The sequence below is a fragment of the Anopheles funestus genome, chromosome 2RL, assembly GCF_943734845.2.
Source record: "Anopheles funestus chromosome 2RL, idAnoFuneDA-416_04, whole genome shotgun sequence".
NCBI lineage: Eukaryota > Metazoa > Arthropoda > Insecta > Diptera > Culicidae > Anopheles > Anopheles funestus.
Genome location: NC_064598.1, coordinates 73,111,105 through 73,124,735, shown reverse-complemented (window position 1 = coordinate 73,124,735; position 13,631 = coordinate 73,111,105). Strand labels below are relative to the sequence as shown.

The 13,631-nt window shown below is 43.5% G+C and overlaps 1 protein-coding gene across 1 annotated transcript in view; it reads left to right on the top strand.

Moving 5' to 3' along the window:
* LOC125760594 (zinc finger protein ZFAT) overlaps positions 1–13,631 on the top strand; it is a 70,644-nt gene that overhangs the window by 19,468 nt on the left and 37,545 nt on the right. The window contains exon 2 of the mRNA XM_049420868.1: positions 11,086–13,404. Within this exon, the coding sequence (XP_049276825.1) occupies positions 11,219–13,404 (2,186 nt within the window). The 5' untranslated portion in view covers positions 11,086–11,218. The remainder of the gene's footprint in view (positions 1–11,085; positions 13,405–13,631) is intronic.

The window sequence follows — 13,631 nt, the reverse complement described above, 5'->3', positions numbered from 1 at the left end:
ATTCGTATCGATTTTGGACCACCACCATTCGGTTCATCATCATCATTTCGTTGGGCTAATAAATATCCGTGTCCACCAAACCCACATCAAAACTGACAGTTGGATGTCCCCGGGCACGATAAGCAACTTCCTGGACAGTTATTATTGATGCCCGTGGCTCTGTCATTTGCTATCAAGTTTTGCACCTTTCCCGATTGATGGCCACACGCGCGGGGTATAACTTGCCTAGTGCCATGGGACAAACTTTGTTTTCAATCAAGCAAATGTTCCTCATTTTTTGGGCACCCAAAAACCCATCCTATTCCCGATTGTAATCATGGCGCTAGGTTGGGAGTGTAATATTCATCACGGCATGTTAGGTTTATGTGTTGTTCAGACGAGCGCAATTTTTCTTGATTGTTGTGTACAATGCCAATGTCTTCTGCAAGTGTTTCTTTCCCGTCTATGGCCGTTCATGGATGAACCAAAGCGCCCTACCAAAGCGGCTTGGTGACATCTTTACAGAACGCACAAACGGTAATATGTGAGACTGAACGACTATTTGTGTTCCATCCAATCAACACAATGTACGATGTTTACCATCCTGTTTATCGTTACACACAGCCCGTGCACCACATGCATTCGTCAGGCGTCACATGGTGGACACAGTTCCAAATGACACCGTGACTGTTGGGCCGTGCTATATTGTGCTGTGTTTTGCAGCTAGGCGATCATTTTTTTTGTGCAAGACGATAAAGCTCCATATATTTTGCTTGATCGCAGTATAATACAACGTATGAAATATAATTTACTGGAATGGATGCTGGATGTCCCAATTTCGCATGAGTAAAGTTTCTTTTTATGTGAATTGTTGTTTAGTTTATGGTGTTCTTTTATTAAGCATTATATTTATATAAAAAACTTATTCGACAAAATAATTTATTAAAAGTAATATTCAGTGACATTAGTTTCATCTGAACAGCAATTGAACAATCTGTTAACGAAATTTTTTTGTTGATAACCAATTTTTAATGAATGTTCTTTTCTAAGCTTTCCGAAACCTTTTATTTATAATTGTCTTCTGAATACCTCTTTTTTGTGAAATAAATCTAACCGTTAAATGAAAAGAAATATTTAAAGATTTCAAACTTTCAGAAATATTTAAACATTGTGTTCAATAGTGTATGTACCTAAAAATATTCACAAACAAACTTTATATGAACGTAAAGTTTAATGACAATTGGTGAATATAAATAATGATTGAAACATTCATTTAAAAAAATAAAACATTATTATGTTATTTTTTAAGGGATCCTTTTACAGCTTTTTTCCAATATTTTATTAATATAAGCATATGAATTTTTATTTGTTTTGTGTATTGATTTATTATATTAATTATTGAAATGAAATTGAAGTTAAAGTTGAGGTAATGTAAAACAACATTTTTCTGAATAAACTTTTATTAGTTTTTAAAAAATTTAAATATAATTGTGTCACGCTAATTTCGCCCGGAACAGACATTTAGCAGGTTTTTAAGAAACCTTATTGTGTTGATAACTAATTGTTATTGATTGATCTATTAAAAAAATTTAACCACATTTTACAAATTAATGGCTGGCAGCGAATTTTAAAATAGAAATAACAAAATATTTCATTTCTTTTATTACGTTCAAACTATGTTGCTAGCGACATCTTGCGGTGGGTATCAAAAGTCCGACCCACCATCTTCAGGCTCATAAATCTTTCTAGTCTCCCCCCTCCCGTTAGTCCTGTCACTCCGTTGTACTATCCCTTCATCCCTTCATAATCTTCCATCGTGAAAAGTTTTTTTTTTGTTGGCACATTACTCACACTGAGTCCTCATAAGCCGGGGACGTCTAACTCGACGGACCTGTTACGACCCCGTCAAAAACGTACCGTACTTGATCAATCCGAGAATCAACCTCTGAAACACGACGCCCAGCCTCAATGCGAAAATCCAAACCGTTACATGTACACGCATCAAAAAGCCAGTGCGATAGCGGCCTGGGGTGTGTTTTTGTTCATCCTGTCGTGAGTTATGCGTTTTATGTATGTTTCATTTCGGGGTCGGTAGCGAGACGGAGCGAGAGGGAGGGAGAGGGAGGGAGGGAGAGAGAGACAGGACGACAATGACGGGGATATGGACGTGAAGCTGTGGTTGGAAAATTCAAGATAGTAATAAGAGAAACAGAAACATGCAGCAAAACATTCAACCCGAAGTTATGGCAAGATGGAAAGTAACACGGACCATTAAAAATATGACATACGGTGAATGGCGCCATAAAAACAGCGGAAAGATGGCAAATGGGTGCCGGGCTGATGTACGCTTTCGGTGTGATAACAGAAATCTAATGAGCATCATTTCTTATTTATTTCGCCTGACATGGTTTTGAATTTGTTTCGTCGGTGGATGCGATGGAAAGTTTAAATTTAGGGATGTATTATAAAATAATGGTTGAGTTTTGACGTAGGACTTTCCAGCTTTCAGTAGGAAAATAGTTGTCACTTATCACCAATAAGAGCGAAATCAATTTCTAAATAATATCATCGCAATTGTTCCTTAAACCGCAGCTTTTAATCCCTATTACTGTGTTTTGAACTTGATAGTAAAAGTTTACATTGTTTTCAGTCACAGTCAAATTTTCCCCCCCTAGGCAGTATGATGGGTAGAAATACGTAAAATAAATTACCTCCCTTGAATGGTGTTGCTGTGTGTAGCAGTTTTCCGCATCGTCTCCGGGAAAATACGGCTGATGAGAAATTCCCTCGAGAAGCATCATTTACACAAATCCAGCGACCGGGGGAAAAGGGAAGAGAGCGAGAGAAAAAAAAACCCCGGGAAAACACAGCCAGGAAAATCAAACAAATGAAAGCAAATCGCAAAACGTATTTCGTTTCGTGCGGCCCTCGTCACATCCTGCGAAATAGAATGAAATAGCAAAAGAAGACCAAAAAAAATGAAGGTTTTCCCCATACATTTCGCCACCAAACGCTAGAAAGAGTCGAAACGATTGATATAAGCTGGTGTGTTTGTATAAAGGGACGAATAGCATTTGTGTGCTGTTAGCGTTTGTGTGTCCTGGCTGACGCTTTTCCTACGGTATGCCTCGTGCCCGATGGACTGATAGCAGTCAACGTGCGATAGCGTTGTGTGAGGCTTTTTTGTTGCTTCTGCCCGGCGCATGCCATCGCTTTGACGAGCAACGGACAGAATCGAAGACAGGCCGTGCTGGTAAAGGTATGTACGGTTTCCTGCGCACCAGCACATACCATCAAAGAGATACACACAGCCCACGTGGAGAAATGTTGAAGCACGAAGGGTTGCAGATGTGGAGGCGCCCGGCCCACACCGAACTGGGAAACGAAAGATTTGAACGGGAGCGTACCAGAGCGAAAGGGACGACGCTGCCGTAAAGGTGCGTAATGACGTTCGCCGTCAAGTCGACGGAGCGCATCCTGACATCGATTAGACATAAACGTGTCACTGTGAAGGCTGGCACGGACGCCTTGTTTGACGTGCCGCAGGGCATCCGGCGCACCACCCTTCCTGCCACCCGTTCCTGCCAAGGCCAAAATTAACGCAAGACACAACGAAGCGCACAGACACACCGACAGTGAAACCGAGCTCGAGATACAACTACAGATAGAGTTCTCGGTCCACGCCAACCCGAGAGTCGAAGGCATCGATTCAAAGACGACCGGTGACGACGACGCGCACGATGAGGACAGCGATACACTGATGCTTATGTACTATACTTTTGAAAAGCGACCGACAAAAAAAACCGTTGTCAGAGAGAGGGACATTTGATAAGATGCCAAACGGTGTGAGGTGAGCAATCGGAATGGAAACACGGGGAAAAACTGTTGGGAAAACTTTTGAACACTTGCGCGAACTCAAACACACACACACGTACACCGAACACATTCGCAAGACGCAAGAGGTTCGAAACGATAGAAATGAATTTTCTTAAATTTTCTTATTCTGCTTACAGTTTTATCAAATTTGCGATTTGTTTTTTTTTCACTTTTGTGATCTGAATTTTTGAACATTTTACTTTTCGCAGTAAACTCCATTCGTTTCAAGCGGAGCATGGGGTAAAAAGTAACCGTAACGGGAGATGGGAGAAGTGATGTTATATTTTCACGCAAGCCAAAATGGATCGTTCCGACGGTTTGATTGAAAGTTTGTACAGATGGAAGGCTGCCATGCGAAAGGTTAACGGTTCCGTGAAGCACATGGAAAACGTTTCATCCTTGGTACCACTTAGAGAGAGGTTTTTTTCTTTTGTTTTTTTTCTGTGTTTGAAATGAGAGTTTGAATGATGTTAATGCACGTCATCTTCTATTAGCATAAATTCAACAAACTACTCAGAATATAATTCAAACTTTTCTCTATTGACGATTGTTTGCTTGTTTTCTGTTTACATTAAAGAAGTTTGAGATTCGAGTGAAGTTTGAATTGTTATGTTTTATCAACTTTTAATTTGTGTAGTTTATAATTTTTCATATTTAACTGCTTAGGATAGTGAGTTTTATTTAACATACATAACAATAAACAACATTTTTTCAAATTAACGATCTGTATCTTCATTTTCCTAATTATTTCACCAAAACGATTTGCAGAGAAACGATGATCCCATAGACTATTTCATATTTCGCTCATGGAAACATTTGGCAAACGATTGATGAATCCCACGGGAGCCGAAATTATTCATTACTCTCGATATTATATCGTCAATTTGTCAGTACCGGAGTATCATCCACTGCTCGCTCATACGCTTTTACTATGCCCGAAAATCCTTTTCGATACAGTGGCATCTCCGGTGCAATCCGGCATCCAGCGAATGTAACGCCTAGATACATCCCTAACATCAACTCTACATACAAACTCTACCGCAACGAGAAGATGCAAGGATTTGCAAACAAGGACAGCACAGGAAATAGGCAGTTCTCCGGTGTTTTGATTTAAATCTGCCGTTAAATGGCGTAAATTGGTTGGCTCATACCAACGTGTACGGTACTAACACTGTACCGCATGGAAGCGAAATATTGCGAATAGTTGAAGGGATGACTATGTTTGAAGAACAGTACGTTTTAGCAAACGACGATGACTGTCCACTTCTCCTGAGATTTGGTTATTCTTCCCGGGCAGCATTAGAACGATGCATGGACTATGTGTATCGCAAGCGGTCAAAATATTATCCATATGTATGTAGAAAAGTATAAGAAAGTATTAGTGTTGTGTTTATTGAATCTTTAGAAAGGAGTCATTCATATGAATCTTCAGTGAAGAGTCTTTCAAATCATGAGCGGACTCCCAAAATATGAATCAATTTTCATAAATTTAAATGAATCCTGGAAGGTGTGAAAGGGGAGAGGATAGGGGGAGTATTTATTCCAAAAGTGTTGACCAGTTGGTGGAGGGGCAGCCACATCAATCATCGGCCTGTCCCGACGCTCTGAGGATTCATGAATCTTCAGAATACAGATTCAGAGTCATTCATTCAGTTCTAAGATTCGTTCAGATTCATGAGTCTGAATCAGATGCACTCAACATTAGAAAGTATATTTAGTGTACAAATTTTTATAGTAACTTTATTTTTAAATTCTTTTGTAAAATATGTTACGATGTTTTTGAAAAAAATTACTGTGAATTTAGATTTAATTAATTATCTAAACTATTATAAAACACATTTTAAGACTCATTTTCAAGGAGTTGAAATTTATTAAATAATTTAATATCGGACTCCAATATTACCGCTGTAGAGCCATAGTTAGCTCATCAAAATGTGTTAAACGTTCGCCTGTAGTTCATATTTTGTCCGACGCATCTTGTTGCTTAAAAGCCTGAACATCCTTTCCAGTAATGTTCTACTTAACACTTGTTCACTGTGCTTCGCGTACCGTTTCGGCATATCCCACACATCCCACAAATAATGCGCCAAGTGTATCCGGACGCATAAACAATCAGGTCGCTAGTGTACGCAAATATCTTTCAAACTAACCAGTAGAGAGAGAGCCTTTACGTACGCGACCGATTGTGTCCAGGATGGCAAAACCATGGTCAACGTGCGAACCGAGTTTGTCCGCTGAAGTCAATCTCAACCAAAGTGTGTGTAGACCGGTAACAGGCGTTAGAGCAATATGCAATTGCTTCACATCGTCTCATCATGCACGGGGGGGCACAACGTTAGATCGTGCTCCACCTCTTTTTAGACCAACGTTCGCATCCACTCCAAAGCTCGTGAGACCGTGCCGTGCAAGAGGAAGCATTTATCTTCAACTAAACACGCTAATACGACGACAAAACATACATGTCCTTCCGGCGCTTGAAGCGTACCAACGTCAGGTATATGATGGTACGTATCCTTGCGACTTGCGAATACCGTTGGCGTACAATCTCCACAAAACCGTGTGTGTGAACACTACCTGATGTTCGAAGCTGTTTGGAGAAAATCGCCTGAACTTTCCCATGGTACGAAGCCTCCACAGCCCGGCTTTTGGCTTCGGTCAGTAATTTTTGGGTTACGAGCGGAACAGTCATTTTCGGCGCCAGAGCTAGGCATCGTACGACGGGGTTCGCGCGCATTCCGTCGCGCTACGGGCATTACGTGTGCAACTTTACGGCTTGCGGTATTTGTGGCTAATAACCGCAGGAATTTGAAGCGCGAAACATTAAATCAGAGCGAGTTATGAGAGTACTTTAAATAGCAATTGTTATATCCTGTGTTTATTGGTACCTTTCAACCGGGTTGCCTCCGGCTGTCAGGAAAAGGTGTTGTATCGTTTTTTTTTTTTTAATGTAACTCATTTTCATTAACAAAAAATCGTAAATTTAACTATGTATTTTCGCATAGTTTTAGCTAAACACAATTTGAAAATATACCAAAAGAAATAATTTTTAATCACAATTTTATTTTTTGAGCAAGTTTGAGCAAGAGCAAGTTTAATTTCCAACAGCACCATCTGCGAACTAGCTGCTACAATGCTAACTTTCTTTCTTTCGGAAAGAATTTTGAATATCAATGTCCATGTTCTTGTCGCAGGAAATGGCTTATTCGCTTCACACGCTATCACGCATGAACGTTTCTCCTATCGATAAGAAAAGCACACTGGTTACAAGCTGGTACGGTGACGACTTCGTCCCCTGGGTCAATTAGGATTGACCGGCAGCTGGAACCTGGTATCGGGTAAGGGATTCACCATACAACCCGACGAGATTCGTGGTTATCAAGACAAGTCCTTGGTTGTAAGTAGCGTGTTCGGATGTAACTATTCCTATTGGTTTGGACGAATGAAAACTTCGTGTCCATGGGTCCTTGACGCAGGGTCCGGCATCCGCAAGCTAGTTAGACCAACAACGATATCAGTTCTCCAATAGTATCGTCGCACCCTTTCACCAACCCCACGTCACTTACCGAAACCATAACCTTTCGAACGCACAGGCCACACAAGATTGGCAACCGTGCTGGACACTATTGGTGGCAAAACAGCGAAGAACTTGTCCAACAAGGTTCGCTAGAGCGCATGTTAGGCAAAGTTTTACTACCCCGTCCAGCCTGGAAAGAGTCCCTGGGAGAAAATTTAAGAGACCTCAGGGACAATTTTATTGTTTTCAATATCCTGCAAATCAGGACCTGCTTCCTATGTGTGGTCCAATGTCCAGCAGAATGTGCCATTTGGTCAATTCGTGGCAGAGCTAACGAGAGACACAAAAGTGTTTCGAATAGAATAGACGAATAGATTTTGTAAGATTTTTTTTTTTGAAGTCCCATTTTAATCATCGATTTAAGGACTGATTGATTGTTGATGAATGCATTTGGTTTATTTTTTAATTTTGAAATAAATTTGAGCTTACTTTTATAAATATTTTACTAAGAATTTAATCAACAAAAGTTTTTATTGTCACAATTATTGCGATCGCCTACTGTCAGGTTTAGTCCCAACAAATCTTAAATTAAAATTTCATTTTCCGCTTCTCGAGAGCTATAAAACACCAACTTGACAAATAAACTCCAAAGCAGTTTTTTGGTAACCGTTCTAATGTTTTACACGTCTCTGTGACTGATTTCTTTTCACTTACCCATACAAACGGCCTGTTTGTCGAAAATTGCTCCCATCGTCTAGCACATTAAGCGTAGTCATTTTTCTTACACATTTCACGGACGTATTTTGCCGTTGTTAACAGCAGCTCAGACGGCGCATTACTGAGCGCCACAATTGTAAAACATTATGCATGAGATCTTTTCCGGTGCAAACTTTGTTACCGAAATGGCAGTTAAAAGCGTGTTGTAGAACTGCACCAGTGCTTCCGCTTTCTACGACTTAATCATGAGTTATTAACAGCTTATGAAATTTATGATCTTTTGCAATCTTTTGCCCATACCACGGGATCATTTCGCAGAAGCCGGTCGTAGAGCATACTGCTCTCAAATTATCACCCGGCGTGTGTTGTGTTCTTCCCGATTTGCCGACCCACCATGGATACTAGCGCGTTTTCCTGTTAGGTTACTATTTGCATGATGAATTTTCACTCACCAAAAACCATTCGGCACTCGGTACGGGGTGTATATGTTTTTGCGTCATTTGTAGTTTTTGATATGTTTGCTGGTAAATGTGGCTACGAAATGGCTTGGTCGTCCCCCAAAAAACCCCTATTGGTAAAATTACATTTCTCACCCATTACGGAAAAGCGAAACGAGATCATCATCCGAAACCCGGCCGATATGCCGATCGCACATTTGTTCGTTCATTACCGATAAAATGGACTCTCCGCACAGTAGTTTGATCGAGTGTTGGTGCCCATCCACCCACCCAACCCATTCACGCCAATGCATTGGCTAGCGTAATTAGATATATTTATTAATGTTTCTGCAGAAGTGTATCTTGCTTGGTAACACTTTCCTATTTCCCTGTGTAAACGTAACGAGAGGGGTTTTTGGAAAGTTACACACTCCGGCTGTTCGGTACGCATAAAACTCGGGCGTGCTGGACCTCGGAGACTTGGACGGTCCGAATGTTGCGCCCCGTGGAAGAAAACTTCCATACATGATGTCGTTCACTGATGAGGGATGGCCATTTCTCTCTACTCGTTGTACGTCTCATTGCCAGCCGCTCCGCCAGGGTATACGACTGATGCGACCTTACACAAAGACAACCGAACGAAAATGGAAAACGTGCAAAAGTAACCGGGGGTTGGTTTCTGGCTCCGCCGAAAAGAGTTACTACCGATGTTTCAATATAACCTGTTTGATAACAGTAGTACGCAAGTAGGAAATTATTAGCCGTCGAAAGGATTCCTTCAAATAATTCCTCAAAATATCTCAAATTTCTTGAGGATTTTTGCCGATGAATTCTCCTCCTTTTTAGTGTAAAAAGTGATTTGAAGTGATGTTCCACGCACTCTTATTTCTCTGTTCTCAAAAATCTTCTTATCCAAAACTGTGTACACCAAAATGCCAAAACTGTGTGCACCACTGTACACACATGATATGGGATGTGTAAGTTTTGCCTATAGGTTTCGGTTGGTCATGTCTATGTGTACATAAATTTGTGTAATAACCATGTGATATATCAAACAGAATTTATTCCAACAATTAGACAACAACTTTGCCCATTCATCAAAATAAGGATTTCAGTTTTATGACCGTAACAAGCTCTAGATGGCAGTATAATCATCCTCCTCAGGGATCATAACATTCAGCAAAGCTTCCTCTGACCGGTAGCAGCGCTAGTGCCCGGGTTTGCGGCAGGTGGTCAGTCCGTAGGTGGTTGCTCTTTGCACCGTACATATAGACAACCGGGCGGAATGTTACGGATGCCCTACGCCACCCCGTTTCGTAAGTGCCAACCGATATGGCGAGTATGTTAAAAGATATCGCTTGTACGGCACACACACACACTGTCCCTTCCAGCAGTGGTCACACGCCACACATGCAGCGTTTCCTGCTGCTGTGAGTGAACAATGTTTTAGCGTGTAACCAGTGGCTTCTTTGTCAGTTTCCATCCCCAAATACCATGACTCCCAGCCTACCCAAGGCCCCGCTAGCTATCCCGTACAATCCTTTAATGTGTTAGTCCTTTTGTTGTTCTACCACGGGGCCGGCCCATCATCCGTACGGCATGCCCCGGTCGCGCTACAGTAAGTGCTGGAATGTTGGAACCTCCAGAGGAACGTTCCTTGTCTTCCGTGTCCGTAAAATTTTCCGAACCCGGCACTGCTCAGCCGGGTAATGGATTCGTTTCCCCATAAGTATTCCGGCAAAAGGGCAGTACCGCAGTCCCCTTAATTCTTCTCACTTATAATCGTCCTGTACGTAGTGCTACCTTCATTACCTACCCGTTTGGCATAAACGGGACACTGAACCACTCGGCTCGCCATCGATTCTACTTCCATCCATATCATCTTCTACCGTCATCGTCATGTTTTCTCAAAACCCGGACGGAGACTGATATTTTATCTCTGTAAAACAACGAACCGAACTCTTGTCCAAATGCAGTGACGTTGTTCGGTAAAGTGGTGAAGTATTTTGCAGCAGGGAAACTGGTCAATGTTTCTCTCCCCGCAAGAAAATAGGGCAAAGTGTGGTAGCCGTGTGCCGTGTGAGACGAAAGGGAGACAATAAATGTTTTCACATGATATATTTATCAGAAAGTTCTTTATCACCTTCTCGGGAGCTACATAGCTACACACACACACACACACAGCATTAGCTTCGATGCAGAATGATTCGCCCGGGCATTGCGACCCCTCACCAGGGACTTGTTCTACAAACTGGTGCCGTGCAACAACGGATGCACATCGTACGTTTCTTCATCATAATGAACCTCCCTTCAAACCCATTTTCGCTATGCAAAAGCGACCGTAATGGTGTAGGACAGACCTATGATGCATCTCTCAAGGTACCCCGATGCGATCCGTTTGGAAAGCGCCGGTCGTCGTCGTCGTCGTCGTCGTTCGACTGTCACCATGCAACCATGGTCGCTTCAGTGAACCTGATCCATACGAACCCTTCCGGGCACTCGGGGACCGCTTCTTAAATGTTCGCTTATGTCTAAAGTTTGATTTACTTCCTGTTTTCGCAGGTCGCAGGTTCGTAACGCTGCGCTGTGTCAAAGGCGCGCGACCGCAAACTTCACAGCACGCCCCCATACCCTCCTCGCCAGCGGGTTACTACAACGCGAACACATCCACAACCGATACAACTGCGGCCAACCGATGCTCAACGAGGAGGACACCGAGCTGGATGACACTCATCTCTGCATTAAGTGTGGCAGTACCGTGGAGGGAATTGAAAATTACATCAAGCACCGTAAGGTAAATTGCACACAGCCGTCCAAATCTTCAGGTGGTACCGGTCGGGAAGCCGATACCGGTACGATTGGCAATGCCGATCAACCGACCGTAACGCTGCGCGTTGAAACGGCATCAACGGCGGAACCGGCGCCCTATGGGACGTTCGACTTTACCGAAACAATCAAGGAACCGGAGCACCATAAGAAAGTACCGAGCTATGACTATCATAACTACGAGCTGGAGCCGCATCATCATCATCATCATCATCATCACCACACTGACCCGGAGCATCACCGGTCCGATGGTTCGAAAGCGTCCGACTACAAGAATGAGGTGAATTACGAGTACGAGCTGGGAGCGGATCTGTTCTTTTCGTCGCTTGAGCTGCAGAGTAGCAGTAAGCAGAAGACAACAGCCACCAGCGTACCGAATGCTTCCCAGCCAGGCACTGTCAGTGGTGGGGTGTCCGGTGGTGGTTGCAGTCCTGCAACAAAGATAGCACTGGTGCAGTCTAGACCGAAGACCCGCAAATTTACCACAACCCTCGTCACGCAGCTCGAATCAGATCAACAGCAGCAGCAACAGCACCATCCGCTGCCGGACGACTGGCTGGCGACACCGAACGAGTCCGATAAGCTTATGAAAGCTGTCAGCGATATCAGTGGCCACAAAAAGGTGGAACTGTATCCGATATTCCATCAGGAATCTCCCGACCCGTCGGACGACGACAGCGAGGAGGAAGAGGACTATAATGCACCACCCCGCACCCATACCGGTGGCAAGTGGAAGCCGGAAAATCGTCCATCACCGAACGTACTGCGCAGTACGTCCCACTGGCGCCACTGGCCACCGGAGTCACCGCTGGACAAATCGGTCGAACACGACGAGGAGGAAGATAGCTTCAAGAGTTTCTCGCCACCGCCCGGCCATACCAAGGGTAAGTGGGTGCCCGGTTCCAAGATTGCGCGCCTCGAGTACAAACCAACCCACGAACCGGTGAAAAGCTACGAGGACAATTACTGGTGCAGTATTTGCAACCGTCGGCTAGCGTCCCGGTTTGTGTACGAACGGCATCTTAAATCAAATCTACACCTTAAACGGGCCCAGGAGGAATTCGAGCTGGAACGTGCGATCAAACCGCCGCTCTACGCTAATGAACTATCGAAGCAGCTCACGGACGCACCGTGCACCGAGCGTCTTAGTGCCGTACCAGCACCACCAGCAACGTCGGAGCAAGTGACCACCATCGGTCAATTAACGAAGTCACCGGAAAAGGTAAAACGCAAACGCAAATGCTACTACACCAAGTGTGTCATCTGCCAGACGCGTCTTCCGACGCATCTGCTCGGCAAACACTTGATATCCCGTTACCATTACCGGCGGATGTTAAACCACCCCGGGCAATGCTTTGACGTGGTGCTGAAAAATATGCACCGCATCGTGCTACAGTCCCCGTTCCAGTGTCAACCGTGCCGATTTTACGCAAATAATGAGCTCTACTTTATGGAGCACTGGCGTTCGCCCGAACACGAAGCGCGCGTTGCATCGAGCGGTAAGTTTTGGTGCAGTTTCTGTAAGTTTGAATGTGAGGGAAACTTCCAGATGACGGAACACCTGCTCGGTGCGAATCATCGGGAAGTGATCGCCGTCATCAATCGCTCGGTACCGATCATCATCCGTAAGATCACACGCATCCGGTGCGATTCCTGTGAGCAGGAGTTTCGTTACAATGCGGAACTGCGGCACCACCAGCGGCACTGTACGGCGGTTAGTGACGAAACGATTGAGGAGGTTCGGGCCAAGGTGCAGAATACCTTCACCTGCGAGCTATGCAGTGCAACCTTCCCGAACAGGATGCGATTACTTCAGCATGGGCAGAAACTGCACAGGTTGGCAAACTATTACTGCTCCATTTGTGAGTGTTCGTTCGAAACGGCACACGAATCGATGCAACATCGCCGTACCTCGAGGCACAAGATTATGTCTGCAAGAAAAAATCGAAAATCGAACCTGGTACCGAAGACGTGCTTCATTTGTAAGGAAAAATTGCCGGATGTACTGGAGCTGAAGCAACACATTGCTTCCAACCATCCGGACGTGAAGTATAGGTGAGGAACTGGATGGGAAAGTGATTTAATGGGTTTTTGAGAAATTGAGAAATTATTGATGAATAATTATTTCTTATAACAGTTCCTCTTTCAAATTAACGAACGACAATCATGTCTAAAGTTGCCAAATGTCGTTATTATTTTTACTTGTAAGAAGTTGTTTCGTTTTAAGATTTCGTTCAAAAAAAATGTAAAACCCATTAATAATTTAATGCCTACCAATATCT